We start from the raw sequence: 22,584 nt of genomic DNA, 5'->3' as shown, positions 1-22,584 counted from the left end.
CACCAGGACAGAACGTTTCTCAGCAGTATGGAGAGGGCCTAGAAACTACCACAGCAACCAGATAACTCTTGTGCACAAGACCAAGCTGTGAAACACAAAAACTTGGCAAAGTACCCAATGTGGTTGGCTGGGACGTTCTGGAGGTTGAATAAGAGTGAATGAGACGTGTCGTCGACACAAAGCAAATGTAGAGTCCTGACCCATAGCTTCCTGGGGCCCCACTGACTTCTTTTTGCTAAAAACTGACTTAACACAGGACAGTTTTGTTGGAGACTGACAAAGCACTCAAGACCAGAATATGAAAAACAAAACAAAACAACAAAACAAAACCCTCCATTGGTGGAGGTGAGATTCTGATTGGTTATCAGGGTTTGAGAAACTTCTATTGCATGAGGTTGAGACTCTAATAGTTTAACTCCCACAGAGCCAGGATGGGACATAATTACGTAGAGAAATCTAAGGAAGCTGTCCACCCCCAGACAGAAGGTAACCAACTCTCAATCCCTGTGGCCAACTCAGAGTTCCTTGCCTCATTCAGTATTCATAGATCCACTCGATCTCAGCCCACACCACACTCAGGAGGGACAAAAGGCACACACACACACACACACACATACACACACACACACACACACACACACACACACACACACACACACACGCATACACACACACACAACCTTTTATTTTCCAAGTTTCTCCAGGTGGTCCTAGAGTGACTGTGCAATGTATGGGATTTGGGACACACCTCCTGGTTCCTTCTGCTTCTTCTATGAGTTCCTTGGGATCCTAGGGGAGGTCAAAACATGATCTAGGTGACATTACTTGAAGTTTGCAGCTACAAACAATATGTAGTGAGGTTCTGTACACACAGAGCACATGAGCTGTCTCCTCATCAGTCCATGCTGATCCTATTGGTGCACTTTTTTTGTTTTTTAAGAAAAGGGCTAACTGTCTACATTTAATCTGTAATGTGTATGGTGGATTCTCAGAGTCTTGTGCTCTGGTGGAGTACACACAGTATACCTGATCTGAACCTCACACTAGCTGAGAATAAGACGACACTCCCACTTTTCTCTGGCATTTTCTCAGTGTTTGTTGATCCAAACAATTAAGAAAATCACATTCCATTTCCTACATGAAGAGCCATTACCTAGCCACCAAAACAGAGACATTTCCTGAACAAACATCACGAAGGGCTCCTTCCCACCCTGGTATCCCCAGGCAAGTCTCTGCACTGGCCGTATAAGACAGGAAATGGGAGCTCCCCATCCCTGCCCTGAGTGTGTAAGGTGCATGTTAGGAGGTGGTGATGTGTGAATACATGTGAATTTGTATGTATATGCATGCATGTGTAGGCCGGAGGACAACCTCAGCTGCTATTCTGGTGTTACCCTCTCTGGTTTTCTGAGCTAAGATCTCCCCATACTGTCTGCCTCAACTAGGATGACTGACAACTGAACTTCAGAGCTAAGATTACAAGCAAATGCCAATCATTTCTGGCACTTTTTTTTAAGGTGGGCTCTCAGGTATCAGGCTCAGGTACTTGTTATATATGCAAGGCAAGCACTTCATTGACTAAGTCGTCTCCCCATCCTGAGAACCACCCCCTCCTTCTTTAAAGTCCCTGAATATAGGTGGGGGGTTTCTGTGTACCTGTGGCCATTTTGCCCAATGTTAGCCACATTTGCTTTCTTGTGATGGTAGACCCTTTCCTAGGCCTCAATTACCACCCCTGTCTCTGGAATTGGCCTTCTGGGATCTCTTTGGCTCTCTTCTTTCCTTGAAAGTGACTCGACTCAGCCTTAGGAAACGTCCACAGTAAGCACTGTTCTTACCAGCCGGAACACGGACATCCCAGGTCAGCAGCTCCTTCAGCCTGTAGGGAAAAAAGCAGAGGGTCAGCTCCATGGCCTATCAGTCTGAAGCCCTAAAGAACAGGTGCTGTGTGAATTGTCAGTCTGTCCCCAAGTGTTCTGACTGGAGCTAGCTTCCAGAAACAGCTCTGACTAGCTGGAGGTGTGAGCCATTCTCCTGGCCTGTATGCAAGCAGGCATTTCTAGTCTCCTTCATCCATTTCCCCTTTAGAGGATACCTGGCCCTTCACTCTGGGCTCCATTCAGGGGGTAGGGAAGTACCCTGTCCAGAGCCCAAATTTTGAAGTGGGGGAGAGGGAGTATTCTTGTATGTGCACATGCATATTGTGTGTGCATGCTTGTGGAAGAAGAGGTCAACTCTGGGTGTTGTTCCTCAAGAGCCACCACATTGTTTCTCTCTCTCTCTCTCTCTCTCTCTCTCTCTCTCTCTCTCTCTCTCCCTTCCTCCCTCCTTCCCTCTTTCTTTCACATACATGTGGAATGTGTGCTTGATGGAAGGCCCACATGTGTCTACATACATGTAAAGCAGTGGTTCTCAACATTCCTAATCCTGTGACTCTTTAATATAGTTCCTCATGTTGTGGTGACCTCCAGTTATAAAATTATTTTCATCGCTACTTCATAATTGTGCTAGTGTAATGAATTGTAATTGTGTTTTCTGATAGTCTTAGGTAACCCTCGACTCTGAAGGGGTCGCGACCCACAGGTTGAGAACTGCTTATTTAGAGACCAGCATTGATACTGGATGTTTTCTTTGAGCCTCTCTGCTTTATACATTGAGGCAGCATCTCTTCCTGAACCCAGAGTGTACTGATTCAACTAGTATAGTTAGCCAGTTTTCCATAGGAATCCCTGTCTCTCTAATCCCTGTCTCCTGGGATTATAGGTGGGCAGCCACACATTAAAGGTATTTTGCACTCAAATCCCAGTTGACATATTTATATAGCATTACCCAGTTCACTACTCCTTCAGTACCCACCTTGTGGGTAGGGTCTCTCACTGGGACTTGGAGCTCAGCAGTAAACTAGGTTGTCTGGGTAGTGAGTCCTAGGGACTCCCCTGTCTCTGCCTCCCAGTTCTGGATTCCAAACTTGTGCCACCCATGCCCACCTAATCCATAATTTTAACTGCTCCCATCTCCATGCAACCCAGTCATCACCATGTGTCCTGGGAGGGGCTCTGCTACACCCAGGCTGTTTACTTGTGGTGGTTTGGAGAGGAATGCCCCCATAGGCTCATATTTATTTAACCACCAGGAAGTGGGATTAGAAGGATTAGGAGGTGTAGCTTTATTGGAGTAGGTGTGGTCTTGTTGGAAGAAGTGTCACTGGATGTGGGCCTTTGAGATTTCAAAGGCCAATGCCAGGCCCAGCTGTCTCTGTCTCTGCTTACTGATTAGGATACATCTCTCGACTACGTCTCCAGTACCATGCCTGCCTGTTGCCATGCTCTCTGCCAGGATGATAATAGACTAAGCCTTCCTCCCAATTAAATTCCTCCTCTTGTAAGAGTTGCTGTGGTCACGGCGCCTCTGCACAGCAATAGAACACTGACTAAGATGATACTTGATCTAAACCTTTTAATCAGCACCTCATTATAGAGCTGAGCCTGGTCTTGAGCTAGCATTCCTCCAGTCTTTCCATTGCTGGTATTATAGGAGTGAAGTATGAGGCCTGGCCCCTTGATTTTTACTGGGTGTCAAAAAAAGGAAAAGTCACTTTGCTAATGAACAGCATCGTTAGGAATTAAGCCCAGATCAATCACATTCCAAACCTGCCCCAGCTTCTGGCTGTCCCCAAGTTGCTGAATCTGTGGTGTTCATGTCCCCTTTGCCTGCTTCTAGCACAGGCCCACAGAAAGGACATAGTCAATAGTTATCTACTGAAAAGGCATGTGGAACATCTGGAAATGGTATTTCTGCAACAGTGGCTTATATGGTTGGGCGAGGATACTCGATTGTGGGGCATCTCTGAGAATAGATGACACCAATCATTCTACAAGGAGAGACATGAAAGTCAGGAAATGCTGAGATTTTCCTAATGCTTGGCATGTTTGTGTTCATGTATGTGTGGGTACATATGTACATGTGTGCAGATGTGTGGTAAAGGTATTCTTTAGTCATTTCCTCCTAATTAGAACATTTAATCATGAAGGGAAGCTCATTAAGATGTACAATGTTCTAAATGGAGATGAAACATTCCATTCTGTCCTTCAGGGAAGACTGCTAAAACAGGAAGCCATCAACTCATGACTTCATGAGGTCCTTACAACAACTCATCAGACTCCCTAGATGTCACAAGTTTATATCACGGTAAGAACTGCTAAGAGATACTTTCTGACAAACAGATTCCTAGAGCAGGCTCAGACCAACTGAACCATCAAGGAAAGGCAAAGAGCAGCCAAGCTGCCTGCAAGAGTTCCAGACCACGGAGTTTGGAGAGATGGTTCGGTGGTAAAGAGCATGGGCTGCTTTTCTAAAGGACCTGGATTCAGTTCCCAGCGTCTACATGGTGGCTCAGAACTATCTGTGGTTCTAGTCCTAGGGGATCCAGCATCCTCTTCTAGCCTCTGGGAGCACTCTGCACATGGTGTACAAATGTACACTCAAGAAAACACTTAATACACATAAAGTAAGACGGACATACAGACAGACAGGCAGGCAGGCAGGCAGGCAGGGCAGGAAGAACTCAGACCAATTGAGCTGCCCAGAAAAGAACTCTCCAACTTGTCAAGTTGCCTGCAGGCTGTACAATGTGCTTCAGGTTTCCTCCTCTGTGATCTGTTGCCTGTACTGGGATGGGCTTTGGCCATGCAGTTGCCTGAGTTACTTCTGCTCTTGTAAACAACCCCAATAAAACTCATCAATTCACTAACTTGGCCTTCAGTGGTATCATTCGTTTGGTCTGTTGGGGACTCTATCTGGGGTGAGTACACATTTCTTCTCAGTAATTGTGTCTCACAACAGGAGGCCAGAGGAAAATCTCAGAAGTTCCTCAGGCACCATCTATCTTGGGTTTCCTTTGAGAGACAGAGCCTTTCATTGGCCTGGAACGATTTGGCAAGTGGGTTGCCCTGATCATCAAGGCACCTTGATAACCTGAGTCAATACTTAGGGCCCACGTTGTAGAATGAGGGAACTGATTTCTGAAAATTATTCTCAGATCTTCACATGAGGCACCATATGCCCCAGTCAGATACAATAAATAAATACATGTAAAACAGGAGAGCAAGGGCTGGAGAGATGGTGCAATGGTTAAGAACACTGGCTGCTCTTCCAGAGGACCTGAGTTCATTTCCCAGCACCTCATGTGGCAGCTCATAACTGTCTATGACTCCAGTTCCAAGGGATCTCTTCTGGCCTCCCAGGCACAAGACATACAGGTGCATACATTCAGGCTGAACATCCAAACACATAAAATGAAATGAGAGAGAGAGAGAGAGAGAGAGAGAGAGAGAGAGAGAGAGAGAGAGAGAGATCATCCTCAGATTCCAGATCCACTGCTCCTTGCTTTCCACTATTTCTCTGCATGCTGAGGTGATTTCCATAGTAGTGAAGGGGCTACTGTGGTCCACATTAATCTTTATGAACTCTTACATCAGAACTCTAGTTTTATTAGCTACTGTGGTAGTTTAGAATAGCTCACCAATTCTTTGTCATACTTCTCTGGCTCCAGTCTAATTTGAATGTCCTCATAGGTACCAATGCCAAAGCTTGGTCCTCAGGGTGGTGGAACTGAGAGATGTCTCTTCACAGCAACAAAACCCTGACTAAGACAGAAGTTGGTATCAGGAGTGGGGTATTGCTGTGATAGGTCAGACCAGGCTTTTTGTTTGAAGTAAGATGGAACGTTTTGGGACTTTGAACTAGAATAGCAGTTAATACTTTAAATGAGACTCAATGGGACATACTAATAGAAGCCTGGAAGACAATGATACTAAGGGTGATTTGAACTATGGGAGCTGGGCTCAAGAAGTTTCAGAGGAGAATAATATTAATATGTGGTTTGGAGACTAAACTTGTGATATTTTGGTGAAGAATATGGCTGTTTTCTGCCCTTGTCCAAACCTGCAGCTAAATTGAAGAGTTAGGGATTAACAGCTTTGGCAGAAGAATTTTCAGACAGTCTAGTATTGACTGTGTTGCTTAGTCATTAATAGTCATACTTTTGCAGATCTATAATGAAAGGGAGCAAGCTGAGCAAGAAAAACATACAAAATGTACAGTTTGAGGAGAAAAGGAGCACCAGGAAAAGTTTAAAGAAAAACCTGATCCTAAATGGAATAATGAGAGTGATGACCTCAGGGCAAGAGCCCACTCAGCTATGCTTCCAATTTGTGTAAAGAAAGGAAAGGAAAGGAAAGTTTAGAGCTAAGTGGTGGTGGTGGATACCTTTAATCCCAGCACTCAGGAGACCTAGGCAGGCACATTTCCGAGGTCAAGGCCAGCCTGCTCTACAGAGTGAGGTCCAGGACAGCCAAGCATAGCCAGTGAAGAAAACCATCCAAAGCAGAAAAGGGGTAAAAAAAAATTGAACCACGGGGTCATGTTTCAGCCCAGGACTTGGCAGCTTTCGCCATGTGGTTCTGGCTTTAGGGTCACAGATACAAGGAAGTGGTTATGGATTCTCTCTCCACAACTAAGGAAAGCTGCTGAGGTCAGACATGTGTCAGGAGGCCCAGAGAGGCCATTGCCTGAAGCTGTGAAGGTGAAGCCTGGATTGCCTTGGAGAACCCAAAGTGTTAGAGGTGCCAGAACTATGAAATGTCTGCTGAGGAGAGCTGCTAACAGGGAGTAGAACCAACCCAAGAGAAAGAAGAGTGTTGCAGTCAACAAAGCTGAAAGGAGTTGGAGTTCTGAAGAGCGCTTTTGACATCAGATATGGAGAGGCAGAGTCTGGAGTTTTCCCAGCTGAGTTTTGTTTTGCTTAGGTCCAGTATTACCTCATTATGCTCTTTTTCCTTCTTTTTTGGAATGGTAATTTATATCCTGCACCATGTATGTTGAAAGTATGCAGTCTGCTTTTTCATTTTGATTTTACAAGAGTTATAGCTAAGAGATTGCCATGAGTCTCCATGAGACTTTGAACTTTGGGCTTTTAAAGAACATTAAGACTGTTGCAGGCTATAAAGACTTTTGAAGTTGGGCTGAATGAAGTATGGTATGACTACAAGTCTATGAGTGCAGGGATTAGAATGTGGTGATTTGAATAAGAATGTCCCCATAGACTCATAGATCTGAATGCCCCATGTTTAAGACTCTTCAGCATTACAACCTGTCTACTTTCTTATTTTTTATGTTTCATACTTTATACTCTATCTCATAGCCCACCCCTACACACAGGATACCATGAACTTCAGGTCTTGAAATACTACATGCACTCTCTTATCTTTGTGTCTCTGAATTTGATCTGGGTTTGGAACATATACTTCATGCATGTAAACACACACTCATGTACATATACACACATACCTAGTCACATTACATTTCTACCTTAGCACTTGGTCCTGTTTTACTATGGCCTCGTGTGTGGCTCTCCCACACTGTGTGAGACTTGAGAGCTCACTGTGCAGCACTCAGAGAAGCAGCTTACATCATGCTTTCTAAATAAATAGATTGAGGAGAGAAAGAGATCATATTAGTGAATACATTAATGGATGTGTAGATATATGTATGGATAGATAGATAGATAGATAGATAGATAGATAGATAGATAGATAGATAGATGGAGGTGTGGGCGAGCAAATGGGCAAATGGTCAGATAGATTGATGATGATAATGATGGTGGTGATGATGATGATGATGAAGAAGATAGATAGATAGATAGATAGATAGATAGATAGATAGATACTTATCCTGAAGGGAAAATTGTTATTGAAAGTCTCTCCTTTTGGGGAACATGAAGCTTTTTTCCTAGACTACACTCCCTTACTCTGAAAAAAAATGGAATTGAACACAGTGGGCCAGCATCCCAGCCAATCTGAAGAGCCATAATAGGGTAACCATCCTCAAAGGGCTAGAGAATGAACTTTGGTTTCTCAAAAACTTCCACAGAATTACCACACTGGTGCCTTTCCCACTGTCACTAAACTTGAGCATGGAGCAGTAGGAGTAAAAATATCAAAAGTCGGGGTTGGGGATTTAGCTCAGTGGTAGAGCGCTTGCCTAGCAAGTGCAAGGCCCTGGGTTCGGTCCCCAGCTCCGAAAAAGAAAAAAAAAAAAGAAAAGAAAAAGAAAAATATCAAAAGTCATTCATGAAATGGGGATGAAGGAGGAAGGGGGGCTACATGTGAGGGCTTGTGCTAGAACATGTAAGGACCTTGGTCCAGATACTCTCATGGAAGTCATAAAGCCTGTGCTCCTCTTAAAGACCTCTTGCCTTAGAGATGAGGAGAATAAGTTCCCAAAAGGAAATCCAGGATTGACCCTGGTTTGTGAAATGCCAGCCCCAAGGATATCAAAGTTTTGCCTACTGAAGAGACATGTGTGTTCTCTGGGCAGAAAGGACATCTGCAGCTGTGTAAGACATGAATAAGTCAGGGTTGGGGATTTAGCTCAGTGGTAGAGCGCTTGCCTAGCAAGTGCAAGGCCCTGGGTTCGGTCCTCAGCCCCGGAAAAAAAAAAAAGACATGAATAAGTCACAGAAGCCATCCTAGGTCAGCAAAGATTGCTTATTCCCCATGTGGCCCCAGGGCCAGGATCCAGGACATGGGAGTCACCACCCAAGGAAACGGAAAGTTGATGCAGGAGCCACAACCCTGGACAGGGGCTGGGAGGGCACATCAGCACGTGCCAGCAGGCGATGGGATTTAGGCCAGACTAACCTGAATTCAGCACCAACCCAGCTTAGCCAGTGGTCCCAAAGCAAGCCCAGAGAAGGTCACTCTGGGTGGTCAGTATTAGAGAAAGGGCCTGCCAGAGCCCAAGAAGTCAAAAGCTGTTATGTTTCTCCCACATAAGAGCAAGCTTGTTTCCTTCCTGCCTTCCTTCCTGTCTTCCTGCTTTCCTTTTCTTTCCTTCCCCTATCTATCTATCTATCTATCTATCTATCTATCTATCTATCTATCTATCGTCTATCTATCTTTATCTGTCTATAATCTATTTATCTAACCATATATCTATCTATAATCTATCCATCTATCATCTATCTATCTATCTATCCATCCACCCATCTATCCATCCCGCTATCCATCCATCTATCATCTATCTATCTATCTATCTATCTATCTATCTATCTATCTATCTATCTATCTATCTGTGTCTATCTGTCTATAATCTATTTATCTAACCATATATCTATCTATAATCTATCCATCTATCATCTATCTATCTATCTATCTATCTATCTATCTATCTATCTCTAGCCATCCCTCTATCCATCTGTCCACCTATCTATTCTGAGACAGGGTCTCATGTATCCTAGGTTGTCCTCATTCTCACTCTGCATCCAACAATAACCTTGAACCTCTGATCTTCCCTCTGACAAGTGCTGGGGTTACAGGCATGCATCACCACAGCCAGCCAGTCTATGTGCCGAGGAAGACTGGACCCAGGGCTTATGTCATGCTAGCCAAACAGCCTATCAACTATTCACACCCCAGCTGTGTTTGTTATGAAATTTATTATGGTGTAATTTTCTTTCCACTTGCATGGTAATCTCTCTCTCTCTTCTCTCTCTCTCTCTCTCTCTCTCTCTCTCTCTCTCTCTCTCTCTCTCTCTCTCTCTCTGTACATGTGCATGTGTGTATCTCTTTTCCCAGTTGCACTACCTTGCTTTTCTCCTCATCTTGCGTCCTCATTTTTCTCTAATGCTATTTTATTATTGGTGTACATGTGAGCTAATAAAGACACTATTTTGTTTCCTCTTTCAATAAAGCAGGTGTTTGTGTGAAAGAGTCTTTGTCTTTCTTAGCAAATGGTCTCTATTTCTAGAATTATCCATGAGGTTGTTATGGGATATTTTAGTTCAAGAGCTTCAATATTTCTTTCTTTATTAATAGTTTGGTTCTTTGTTCTGGGTCACAGAACCTGGAACTCTTAGTTGAGTCCTTCTGGACTCAGCCTAAGTTAGTGGGATATTACCAGAAAGCTGTATCAAGGTTCCTGGTTGAGTTCCAGCTCTGTTCTGAGAGCTAGAAGCAGTTCTGGGGGCTCAGAAAAGGAACCGGTGTGTGGGAGAAGAGACTGGCACACATTAGCATACCTGCTGTCAATTGACCCTGAGCTTGAGGTAGAAATCATAAAAGGCAAGCAGTACCGACTGAATAAGCTTTTACCGAGACTCAACCACAAGGGAGGGCTGGGAAAATGGCTCCTTCGGTGAAGTGCTCACGGCATAGCATGACCCTCAAGGTTTTCTTTCTTTCTTTCTTTCTTTCTTTTTTTTTTTTAAAGCTGCAATCCTAAACAGAGTTCAGGGGTCTTATGAATCAGAACAAAGTTGACACCCAGATATAAAGTCGATTCTGGGTAGAGGCCTAGTAAGAGGAAACAAGCATACCCACCTTGGGAGACTTAGGGCGGGGGCCCTCACACTACCAAACCTCAGCGGGTCCCTACTGACTTCGGTCTCCATTTTCCGCCCCCATGAGTGGAGTATTACACATCAAGCCCACAGCCCGGTGCCCACAGCCGAGGTGCCCTCAGCTGGGGTGCCCTCAGCCGGGGTGCCCTCAGCCGGGGTGCCTGCAGCCGGGGTGCCCACAGCCGGGTATCTCTCTCCTTTGCCATCTCTTCTTCCTACACCCACACTCGAATCCCGAAAAGGCTCTGAGGACAATGAGTGCCGGTTTTGCCTCAAACCAATGCCCAGGACTAAACACAGTAACCTGCCTCCATAGATGAAGTGGGTGAGCCTAGGTGGAAATCAAGAATGAGTTGCACTTGTTCCGGAGGCACCCCAGCCCCAGACCTCAGTCTCCTACCTATAAAATGGAGACCATATCACTATAGTGTTTTGAGAATACAGTGAGTCTCTTGGTTTGGTACAACATGGGCTCAGCATGGTACCTAGGCTGTCCTCAGTCCCTTGGATTTCATGGGAGGCTTTTCAGCAGGGTTAGAGGAGAAGCAGCAAACGGCCACTTCCTTGAGTGGTGCCGACCCTCCAGTAGCATTGGACTTAATAGCCCTTTTCACCTCCCGGAGTAAGCCCGCTGCCCGAATCAACTGCCCTACAAGTGCCGGACTGAGGTTTTGGGTTTCCTAAGTCTCGAGGGGCACCTCCAGCCCTCCGCTCCACAAGCCTGCCCCATCCTGTTTCCCAGGTCTGTGCCTCTAGATCCACTTCCTGCCTGGAACCCATCTTTGCACGTATTCCAGGGTTCTCTTACCTTGTCAGGATCAGAGTATAGCGACCCTACTGACTCCACCCAGGGCACCCTGAAAGATCCAAGTAGGGAGACAGGTTCAGAGCTCCTGGCAGTATGGGAGAGAAAGGACAGGAAGGACTCCAAGCGGAAGTAGCTAAGCACTGTGGGCATATGTAATTTATGACGGGACTTTGTCCTCTGTCTCAGGAATATCCACTCCCACAGGTCCTCCTGCAGCCCCAGCCAGCAGCCTGGAAACTGTCTGCTCTTCAGTCTGAGCTGTGATAATCACTCCCTAGAGGCCTCAGAGCCTGTGTCCTGAAAAGCTCTGTTTATCACTTGCCAAACCCTGGGTGACAACCAGCTGACTGTCCAGACAGTTCGGTGTCTTCGAAGAGTGGTAGAGGTTCCAAGGTTCAGGAAGCATCTGAGTACTGGCTAGGGCTGAGATACGGTAGAGATATTGGAGTTATAAGGTCAGAACCTGGGTGGGTCCTGGCCGCCCACACTAGCTAGGCTAAGCCACCCATCGTCAATAAAACACGTTTTTAAAAATTGGTAACCAAGGGGTTGGGGATTTAGCTCAGTGGTAGAGCGCTTGCCTAGCAAGTGCAAGGCCCTGGGTTCGGTCCCCAGCTCCGAAAAAAAAGAAAAAAAAATTGGTAACCAAAAACAGGAAAAGGAGGTTTATCTATTGTCTTAGTTAGTGTTCTGTTGCTCTGAAGAATCACCACGACCACAGCAACTCTTAAACATGAAAGCTCTTAATTGGGGCTGGCTTATAGTTTCAAAGGGTTAGTCCCTTGTCATCATGGTGGGGAGCATGGCAGCATGCAGCAAACTTGGTGATGGAGAAGCAGCTACATCTGGGTCTGCAGACAGCAGGGAGAGAGAGACTCTGGGCTTGGAATGGACTTTTTGAAACCTCAAAGCCCATCCCCAGTGATACACTTCTTCCAACAAGGCCACACACTTCCTAATCCTTTTAAATAGGATTAAACCTTCTCTGGTTGCCAAGGAATCCGTGAGTCTATGGGAGCTTGTATCATTGAAACCACTGCATTCATTAGAGCTACATTGTGTAGAGGGACGAAGGGGTCCGGTGACCCTCCCAAGTCCACTTTCTGAATTCTCATATGGAGTCTGGGTTTAACCAGAGGGCAAGAGGTGCCCGTGGCTAAGCATTCCTTGTCAAGGGAATGGTACTGCCCACCACTGACCCACCATTGTTTCAGCTCATCTGTCTTGGAAATGGTCAAACGCATTATCAGAAGTGTGAAGTCTCTTCAGGGAGACAAGTTCCTCTTCTGCCTGGCACTGGGCTTCAGCCTTCTTCCGGCACGAGATTCCCAAGAAAGTTCTATTTCCCAGGCAGCTTTGTCTCAATACCCGGATAGCCAAAGTGGCACACAGGTGTGTCTTTTGAATATCTTTATTCCTAGTTTGTGTCACAAAACTTGGAAAAGCCGAGCATTCCCTAAGTGTGTGGCGTGTGTGAAGTGATTCATAGCTGTCTGATGATACTTGAGATTATGCTCCAGGTCTGGAGTCCGGAGGGCCTCAGGATGGCACCAGTCACCACTATTTAAGTGGAGAGTTGGACCTTTCCACCCCCACTGACCTCTGGGAAGGTAAAACTCCTGGATAAGACTTCATTAGCTTTCAGATACAGAGCACAGGAGATGCTTGAGGAGAGGCAGCCAAAGAGGGCAGGGAGGCTCTGTGCCCTGCTTTCCCATAAGCCTGCCTCTGTATCTCTTACCTTGGCCATTTATCTATAGCCATCGTTATATCCCTTTATAACAAGGTAGGAACCATCTCTAAGCATTTACCTAGTTCTAAGAGCCCATCGGGGCCCAGTGGTGGGACACTGGAGAATATCTCGGACTCCCCCATTAAGGTGTCCAGTGTTACATGGATGAGTAGGAGTTTCCAGGGGCCGACTGCAACTCTTAGGACAGAAAAAGGGCTGACTGGGCAGCTAGATCCCCAGGGCCCTCCCTGGAGCAGAAAGTTGGCTCAGGCTGACTTGAATGATGGGGACTTGAGCTGTGCTGCAAGTACATTTTGTTTGTTTGTTTTGTTTGCTTGTTTTGCTGTGGAGTCTCCCTGTGTAGCCCTGGCTGTCCTGGAACTCTGTAGACCAGGCCAGCCTTGAACTCAGAGATCTGCCTCTTTTTGCCTCCTAAGTGCTGGGACCACTGGGTTTTGTTTTGTTTTGTTTTGTTTTTAAGACGGAATCTCATGTGTCCTTGAACCCATATAATATATCACCAAGGACGGTAAGGATGGTCTTGAACTTCTAAGCTCCTGACTCCACCCGAGTGCTGGGATTACAGGTGTTTATCATTACACGGGATTTGTGAAGTGTTGGGGATCGAACCCAGGGCTTTACATACGCCAGGCAAGTGTTCTGCTAACTGAGCCGTACCTATAGCTCCCGGCACGTATATTTTGAAGGGAAGTGGATCAAGGAGTGTTTCCTGGGAGGGGCCAGGCTAGGGGACTGGCCGAATATAGACGTGGCTGTCCTCACAAAATCAGGCAGGCGACATAAAAGCAGAACAAGAGGCTTCTCTAGTCATTGTCGTTGCCTAAACTAGAGCCAATCCCCCTCCCGCCTCTGAATTTGGGAGATGCTTGACCCTGCAGGCACAGCCTTGGAAATGGGCTGAGCTTCGAGCTGAGAGAGAATCGAGGCAGGGTGGTAGCCAGAGCCTTTACTGGGAACATAAACTCAGCACTGGCAGGAAAGAAAAGGGGGAAAGGGTGGGGGGCTGCAGGGTGGAGACTTGTCAGAGAACCATGGCCAGAGATCGTCCTGTGCTCTTAGGGCCTCCCTGCTCTGTAAGTCAGAGGGTGGGAGGGGGGGCATCCTGGAGACAGATCCCCTGGAGCTATATCTGAAGGACCCCGAGCCTTATAAACCAAAAAGAGGGACAGGGGCATGCAGGGCCAGGTCCTTCTGGATCAGACCAGTAACCAAGTTGGCTCTGTTCCAACCTAATGCTATTTCAGAAATTCTTCCCGTGAGGTAAATGTTCTGACAATCTTCATTTCTCATCATTTGGTGTCACATGTTCACTTGTACCTGTGTATAGATGCATGCATGTGTTTGCATGGAGGACAGAGGTCAGGCTGGGGTGTCCTCCTCAATGGTTTCTTCACCTTATTTTTTGTTACTTTTCAAAATGTTTGTCTGTATGTTGTGTTTGTGTCTGTAGGTGTGCGTGTATGTGTGTAAGTGTGGATACGTGCATGTCACAGCACATGTGTGGAAATCAGAGGACAACCTCAGGTGTCTGTTCTTGCTTTCCACCCTGTCTGAGACATGATCTAGTTGGCTCTTGAGCGTCCAGGGATTCTCCTCTCTTGCTGTAAGGGCACTGACAGGATTACAAGTGAGCGCTTACTGTGACCAACCTTTGTATGAGTTCTAGAGATTCAAAGTCAGCTCATTAGAGTTGCGTGGCAAGCACCTGACTCCCAGAGCTGTCCCCTCCCATCTCTGCTTTCTATTTTGATTCAGGCCCTCTCACTGAAAGCCCCAAATATCCTTTTAGTTCTGCCTTACCAGACCTGGGAGTACAGGTTCACTCTGCAGCCAGCTCTGTACATTTGCACAACAAACACGTTCCTGACTGAACCATCTCCCCAGCCCCACGTACTGCTAACTTTAAGGAGATCTTCCGAGATGAGTCAAAAATGGCCACGAGGCAAACCGTGCAGCAATGACCCATTCTGGCAACAGCACAGCAGCTAAACCAACACAGTGAGCAGCCCATCTCAGCCCCACCCTCACAGCCATAGCCACCTTCCATCCTCCCATGGCTTACAATGGCCATGCGGTCCACTGACTCTGTACGATAGCAAAGCTGCTCTTCACAAGGTTCTACAGAGCTGGGATAACAAGCGGGTTCTTTGTGCTGGCCTCTTTGCGATGGAGTCTCTTTCAATCGTCTTCAAAACTCTACTCATGGAGTTTGTTTATCTCCACGCCATAGTAAAGAAGCCACAGTTAAAGGAGCTAAAAAGTAAGTTGCTCAAGTCATATGACCAAAGGCACACGGATAAATTATAACCCAAAGTCCGATGCCATGCTCAGTGCTTAATACATTGGGCTGCAATGTGCCGGCCCCACTGAATCCAACCATGATAGATAAGACATTCCCTACCATCCTCCTCCTCCAGTCCTCCCTCTCTTCCTCACTCCTCCTTGCAGTTTAGTGGGTGAATCTCACTTACTAACTTAAACTTTTAAGTTTTAGGATCTCACTAAGTTGCCCAGAATTTGCCTTGAACTCATTCTGTATCCCTGGCTCACTTTGAACTTAAAATCGTCTTGTCTTAGCCTCCCACAAACTAGGGTTGCAGGCTGGTACCCAGAGACTTTCAGAGAGAGAGAGAGAGAGAGAGAGAGAGAGAGAGAGAGAGAGAGAGAGAGAGAGAGAGTGTTGGGATGGCTAACAGTGATCTGGAGTTATTTAGGAGACAAGCCTCTGGGTGTGTCTGTGGAGGGAGCTTCCAGGTTAGGGAACCACTCACCCTCAATGAAGGCAGAACCATTCTGTGGGTTGGAGTCTCAGACTTCCTAAAAGGGGAAAAGCAAGTCGAGTATAGGTTCCTGACTGAGGATGCAGCCTGACTCGCTGTCTCATCCTCCTGCTGCCATTGGGTCCCACTATGAGGAACTACATCTTCTGTCCCTGAGTTCAAGACCAGCCTGGTCTACAGCTCGAGTTTCATGACAGCCCAGGGCTACACAGAAAAACCCTGTCTTAAAACAAACAAACAACAGTAACAAAACGCCAAGCAAAATCCCTCCTAGACACGCTCAGACGTTTGCTTTCTAAGTGGTCCTACATATCTAGGCAAGCTAGCAATCAATATTAACCATCATGGCCTTCTCTAAAAGTCCCTGAAATAATGGCAAGCATTTTTGTTGGGTTGTTTTGTTTCAGCGACAAGAAAAGCAACCAATAAAATCCACTGATGTCCCTTACCCCGTGGTAACAAATCACAATGTCCCCAGACAACTATTGCAGTGGTAGAGACATATCTCGTTGGGAACCACGTACGGATCATAGATGCAGTAAAAGGTAGGATAAGGAGAGAGCTAGCACTCAGGTAAATGCCCTCCTGGAATCTGAACCCTCCCTTGGCTACCTTAGGCGGCAGAAAGATTCGGCAAGGAGGGAAGACACCAGGAATGGTGGGGATTACCCATGGTTCCTAGAGGACTTTGAATTACTCATGAGCAGTACTTATCTCTCTAGACCAGCAGCTCTGATACAACCCTTTCAGAATGGATGGACATGGGAACCAAAGTCCTGATGGATCAGATAGCACCCGCGTCCTCAGCTCAGGGTGAAAGGTCCCTTTGCTAATGGTGGTTTGTGATCACAGAGACTGTGAGGTGCTGACTGAGAGGGTCATCCCAGGCAGCAGGAAGCAGAGGAGAGGTGCTCGGAGTCACCTGACTCTAAAGGCCACTTTCTTTTCTACACGGAGCCTTCAGGACCCATTCTCTCCATCTCCCCAACACTGGGACTCAATGCATATGCTGGCCATCTGAACGCAGACTCTCGTCCTTATGCAGAAAGCATCTATCAAAGCCATCTCCCCGGCCTCTGATCTTATTGATCTGGAGAGACTGAAAGATGCGGGAGGGAGGAATGAAACCTGGTTGTGTGGAAACTCAACACACGAGGTGACTGTCACTGTGGTGCTCATGGCTCGTCTCTAGAAGCTATTTTGCTTTCATGTGACTAATTAATTTAGTTGTCACCATAGTCGTCTGTACTGCTGGGGATGGGATCCAAGACTTGGTATATGCTAGGTAAGCACTGTCATTGAGTCGCCACCCAGCCCTGGAATGGCATTGCTACCCCACCCCAGAGCACTTGCTGTATACTGAGACCAATGTCAGTTTCCTTTTGGTCCACAGCGGTAATTCCCTTCCCAGCCTCAGGCATCTTAAGAGCAAGTGTAGGGTACATATAGGCATCACTCTCCTGTCTGTTCCATTTTCTGTAACTAAACTCATAAAGAAAGATATCTGGTCTTGACTGCCCCCACCTCCACCTCCCCCAGTTGGGGAGTTTGGGAAGCTCAAGGGCATACACAGATGACGTCTGGCTGGAGTTTTGCAACACGGTGGAAAGCTAAAGAGAAAGTAAGTATGAGAAAAGATGAGTCACATGCAATTCATGAGGATTGCTGCGGTATGTGTGGAGGGTGTGGAGGGGTGGTGTTTGCACACTCACGTGGGGAGGCAGGTATGGAGGCCAGAGGCCTCAGGGCTTACTCTATTACTCTTTACCTTATTCCCTTGAGGCTGGGTCTTTCCCTGAACTCGGAGCTAGGCTGACAGCCAGCAGGCTCGGGCAATCTTCTCTCTCCCCCAGCTCCCAGTACAAGGGTTACAGGTATGGGCACCTACCTTCAGCTTTTATGTGGGGCTGTGATCCAAACTCTGCTCCTCATGCTAGCATGATACCCACAGAGCTGTCTATCTAACACCTGGGCATGCCTCTTAAAAGAAAATCATGGACAACTTACATTTATTTGCTGGTAACTTTAGTCAAGCACAGCAGAAGTCTGTCCAGGGGAGCCTTAACTTGTCAATAGCTACAGAGTATCCACAAGGAGTAACACGAGTCTTAGACTGAGGCCCCAGCTCCTCGCAAAGAGCTACACATAGACCTGTCTCACTAGCCCCTTAAGAGGTGAGAAATGGTTCCTGTTATTTATATGGAGAGAGAGAGAGAGAGAGAGAGAGAGAGAGAGAGAGAGAGAGAGAGAGAGAGAGAGAGAGAGAGAGGTGTGGTATGACACTTAGGCTCTATGTGTTTCGAAGCTTCCCTTTGATGTGCTCGTAGTATAGGTCTGCATTCTGACCGAAGGCATGCGGAAGAAAAGAGCACCCACTGTGGTGAGGGCAAAGGTGGATGTCCTATGGAACAGCAGGAGTCAGTCTCAGGGATATCTCCTTACGTGGCTTTTCTTTCCTAACAACTCTTTTATAGACCTAATTGTCTCTAAGGGCTCCACCTCCCAACCCTGCCAGCGTGACAATCAAAATCCAACATCTCTCTCAGAGGGGAGAAACCAGATCGAAGTCACAGCTTCATTTAGAACCTGTGCCAACCTGCACCCTCCTTCCGGTGATGTGCTGGCAGACAGCAGTAGAGCCAAATTCTCCGTGAGAATAGCAGAGCCCGTGGAAAGAAATGGAACTCCTAGCTGATTATCTAGAGTCAGTGAAGTCAGTCCTATTGACAAGAGCAAGAACTAAATTGTTAATAGATCAAGCCACTGACAAGTCATGGTTTTGATATCCACTACAGGGCAGGTAGCTGACCTCCCATACGTTGGCAAAGTGTTTGTCCGACATGCATGAAGTTCCGGGTTCAATACCCAGCGTTGCATAAACACTTAGCAGGTTACCAGGAGTTCAAGGACATCTTCAGCTACATAAGAAGATTGAGGTTATGCTAGAATAAAAACAAGCAAACAACTTCCTTCATAAAGTAGCCAACCTCAGGCGTTTCTGTATATCAAATGAAAACAGAGTAACAGGATTCACGAATGGGATTCTTCTGTATCTTCCCTGTGCCTAATTAAATAACATTGACAACATATGTTAATCCTATAAATCACTATTAGTATGCTCTTAGTCATCACAGCAACTCTGTCAGATAAATATTATCGTTATTCCTAACTTATGATTAAAGAAGTTAATACACAGAGAACTAAAATTAATGCTTTTATTTTTTATTGAATATTTATTTGTTTGTTTGTTTGTTTAGAGATGGGACACAGCATGAATGAGGATTTCAGAGAATAACTTGTAGGAGGACTCACTTCTCTTTCTCTCGTGTGTGGGTCCCTGGGATCAAATTCAGGTTGTCAGCCTTGTGTCAGCTACCCCTCCTTGCTAAGCTGTCTCACTTGCCCCTTCGTCTTCATTTTTGAAACCGCCTCTTTTATTGAAGCTATAGTTCGATGTTTTGGCTTCACTTTCTGGTCAGTGGTTTCTGTACTTATTTGAAGTCTGGCCGTGATTTTCATTTCTATGAGCTAAGTCTTCCTTGCATCCCTAGAATAACGTCAACTTGGTCAGAGTGTGTGATTTCTGGCTGTTCTTGAACTTGTTCTGTAGACCAGGCTGGCCTCAGACTCAGAGATCTGCCTGCCTCTGCCTCCTGAGTGCTGGGAACAAAGGCGTATGCCACCATGCCCAGCTGCTCATCTTTAAATATTGGTAAAATTAAGCAGTAAATCTACCCTGTCCTGGGCCTTACTGTTTTATGTACCCCTTATTATGGCCTTAACTTCATTGCTTGTTATAGATCCGCTTGTGTTATTTATATCTTCCTGTTTTAATTTTGTTAGGGCACATGTGTCTAGAAATTTGTCTATTTTTGTAAACTTCAAAAATATTGAAACATGCATGGGACAAAGAGTAGAGCAGAGACTAAAGGACAGGCCATCCAGAGGCTGCCCTACCTGGGGATCCAGCCCATATGTGGCCACCAAACCCAGTCACTATTGCTGATGCCAAGAAATGCTTGCTGACAGGAGCCTGATATGGGTGTCTCCTGAGAGGCCCTGCCAGAGCCCTACTGATACAGATGAGGATGCTTGCTGCTAACAACCATCAGACTGAACACGGGGACCCCAGTGGAGGAGTTAGAGAGAGAACTGAAGGAGCTGAAGGGGTTTGCAACCCCATAGGAAGAACAACAATACCAACCAATCAGACTCCCCAGAGCTCCCAGGAAATAAACCACCAACCAATGAGTACACATGGAGGGACCCATGGTTTCAGTCACATATGTAGCAGAGGATGGCATTGTCTGGCATCAGTAGGAGAAAAAGCCCTTGGTCCTGTGAAGGCTCATTTCCCCAGTGTAGAGGAATGCCAGGGCGGTGAGGTAGGAGTGGGTGGGTGGAAATGGAAGCATTCTCATAGAAACAGGGGGGAGGGAGGAAGGGGGTATGGGAAAGGGGATAACATTTGAAATGTAAATACATAAAATATCCAAGAAAAAATAAAATTTAAAAAAATAAAAAAGAAATATGCACTTTAAAATATTCTGTAATGATCCTCTGTATTTCAGGAGCATTTATTGTAAAATATCCTCTTCCATTTCAAATTTCATTAATCTGGGTCTACTCTTTCTTTTAGTTAGTTTGACTAAGTTTTTGTCAATTTTGCTATGGTATGGAATTTACTTGGAAAATTGGATCATGTGACTACAGAAGCTGATAGTGGGTTAGAGCAAAGGCTCACCAGTTAAGAATGCTGGCTGCTCTTGAAGAGGACCCAGGTTCTATTCCCAGTACCACATGGCAACTAACGACCACCTGTACCTTCAGTCCCAAAGGATCTTGTGACCTCTCTGACCTTCACAGGCACCAGGCACACCTGTGGCAAACAGATACATGCAGGCAAAACGTTCATGCAAAAAAATTAAAAATAAATAGAACGTATTTGTTTTGTTTGTTTTGTTTTCAAGATAGGGTTTTCTGTGTAGCCCTGGCCACCCTGGAACTTGCTCTGTAGATCAGGCTGGCCTTCAACTCAGATATTCTCCTGCTTCTGCCTCCCTAGTGCTGGGATTAAAGGTCTATGCCTCCAGTGCCCAGCTGTTTTGTTTTGTTTTGTTTTGTTTTTAAAGAAACTGATGAAAGCTGAGATAAATCTCAACCCATTTGCCAACCTGAGACCCTGAGGCTCTTATAATGTGGTTTATGCCACATCCAGAGGCCTCAGAACCAGGGAAGCTGATGGTATAATGTTCCCTCTAAGGCAAATCTTAAGAGTCCAAGGCAGGTCAGCTCGGAGGTCGGATGTTCAAGGCAGCAGAAAAATTCTACTCCAGGTGTCATGGAACAGATCCACTCACTAATATTTGTTCTTTCTGGGTATCTGGCCAATTTGATGGAGCTCACACACATCGACCACAAATACTCTCCTCTTAGACCCTCCAGTTACATAGTAACGTTCTCCAGAAAGCATGCTCAGGTAATGTCCTACTTATCAAGGCACTAGGGATTCAACTGATGTGTTATATTTCCTGAAATTGAATGTGCATGGGCTCAGGGTAGAAGTCAGTGTTAGGTCTATCGTACGCTAAGCCTCTGTTTTTATACTTACCAGTTTTTCTGAGATATCCTCCTACATAAGCTGCTACAAAAGATGGAGTTGGTAAGCAACGCCGGGAAAAGCAGAGGCAGATCAAGTCTTAGAAAGCAGGGGCTTCATTTGTTTCTTCTCATATAGTGCCACCTAGTGGTTCAGTCCAAGAATCGGGGTCCCAAATAAAGTTCTGACTTCTTCAGACTCAGCTAAGAGGACTTGAGTTTTCTACTTAAACACGTAAACCTTCTGCGGGGAAATCGGAGCTGACAGAAAGTTAATGGCTTGCTCCAGATCACCAAGGAATGCACTCCAGGAATGACGACCAGAACTTTGGGCTCTGTGTCCACAGTTGTAGCTCTGTCCAGCTAACTTTTTAAGTTTTGTAGCCTGTGTTTCTCTGACATGTCCAGCAGGGCACAATACCCTATGAGACTGTTGAGAAAGATTTTGTATTCATCGAGGGGATCCAGTTTCTCTGTGTTATCAGCTAAGGGAGAAAGGCTTCCAGACTGCTGCAAACTGCTTCTGTTCTCTTCATCCTTGGTGATCTTGGAGGTTTTATTTGGTATGAGCCCGAGTCTCAGTATCCACCTGCTTCCATCCCGAGTGCAGGGACTAAAGCCGCGAGCCACCGACTTCCTGCTTCACCAGCCCAGTTGTGATCTTTGTCTCTTTGCTAATTGTTTTTAGAATGCTCTGGGATCTTAATGGTGACTTATGTACAGCATCGAGCCGTTCTGAGATCTGCTAACTACTTCGAATAGGTCAAGCTGGAGGAAGGTAGAAGTTCCCTTTGTTTTTGTAGCCCCCTCACAACATAACTGTTAGTGCAAATACCAGCGACTTTGTTTACCGCTGAGGATTTCCCCCAGTTAAAGCTGTGAGATCAGCCATTCGAACAGATTTAACTCTCGATTATCTCAAGAATTACGCAGTCATGCACTGCTCTGCTCACTTCACAAACAAGAACCATCGGCAGCCAGCCGGGTGGCTCAGAGCTTTAACCCCTGCACTCAGGAGATGGAGGCAGGTGGGGGGCTATAAATTCGGGACTAGCCTAGTCTACAAAGTAGCTGCACACCTCACACCCCAGGCCAACAGGGGCTACATACTGAGAGCTGCTTTAATGCAAACAGACAAAAGAACCAGCAACAAACAACGTTATTTTGGCATTTTCTTCAAAGAAATGACTTTGTTTATGTGTATATGAATGAATGTATTGTGTGTATGTGTGGCCTACGCACACAT

At 46.0% G+C, this 22,584-nt stretch overlaps 1 protein-coding gene across 1 annotated transcript in view; it reads right to left on the bottom strand.

Annotated features, from left to right (window-relative positions):
* The window catches only part of Myo7b (myosin VIIB), a 64,223-nt gene extending 62,342 nt beyond the window's left edge, over window positions 1-1,881 (bottom strand). The window contains exon 1 of the mRNA XM_032885357.1: window positions 1,839-1,881. Coding sequence (XP_032741248.1) covers window positions 1,839-1,856 — 18 coding nt within the window. The 5' untranslated portion in view covers window positions 1,857-1,881. The remainder of the gene's footprint in view (window positions 1-1,838) is intronic.
* Between the last annotated feature and the right edge of the window lie 20,703 nt (window positions 1,882-22,584).

Source organism: Rattus rattus, chromosome 15 (assembly GCF_011064425.1).
Source record: "Rattus rattus isolate New Zealand chromosome 15, Rrattus_CSIRO_v1, whole genome shotgun sequence".
Taxonomy (NCBI): domain Eukaryota; kingdom Metazoa; phylum Chordata; class Mammalia; order Rodentia; family Muridae; genus Rattus; species Rattus rattus.
Note: the sequence above shows the minus strand (reverse complement) of the source record. Positions and strands in the feature narration are given on the sequence as shown.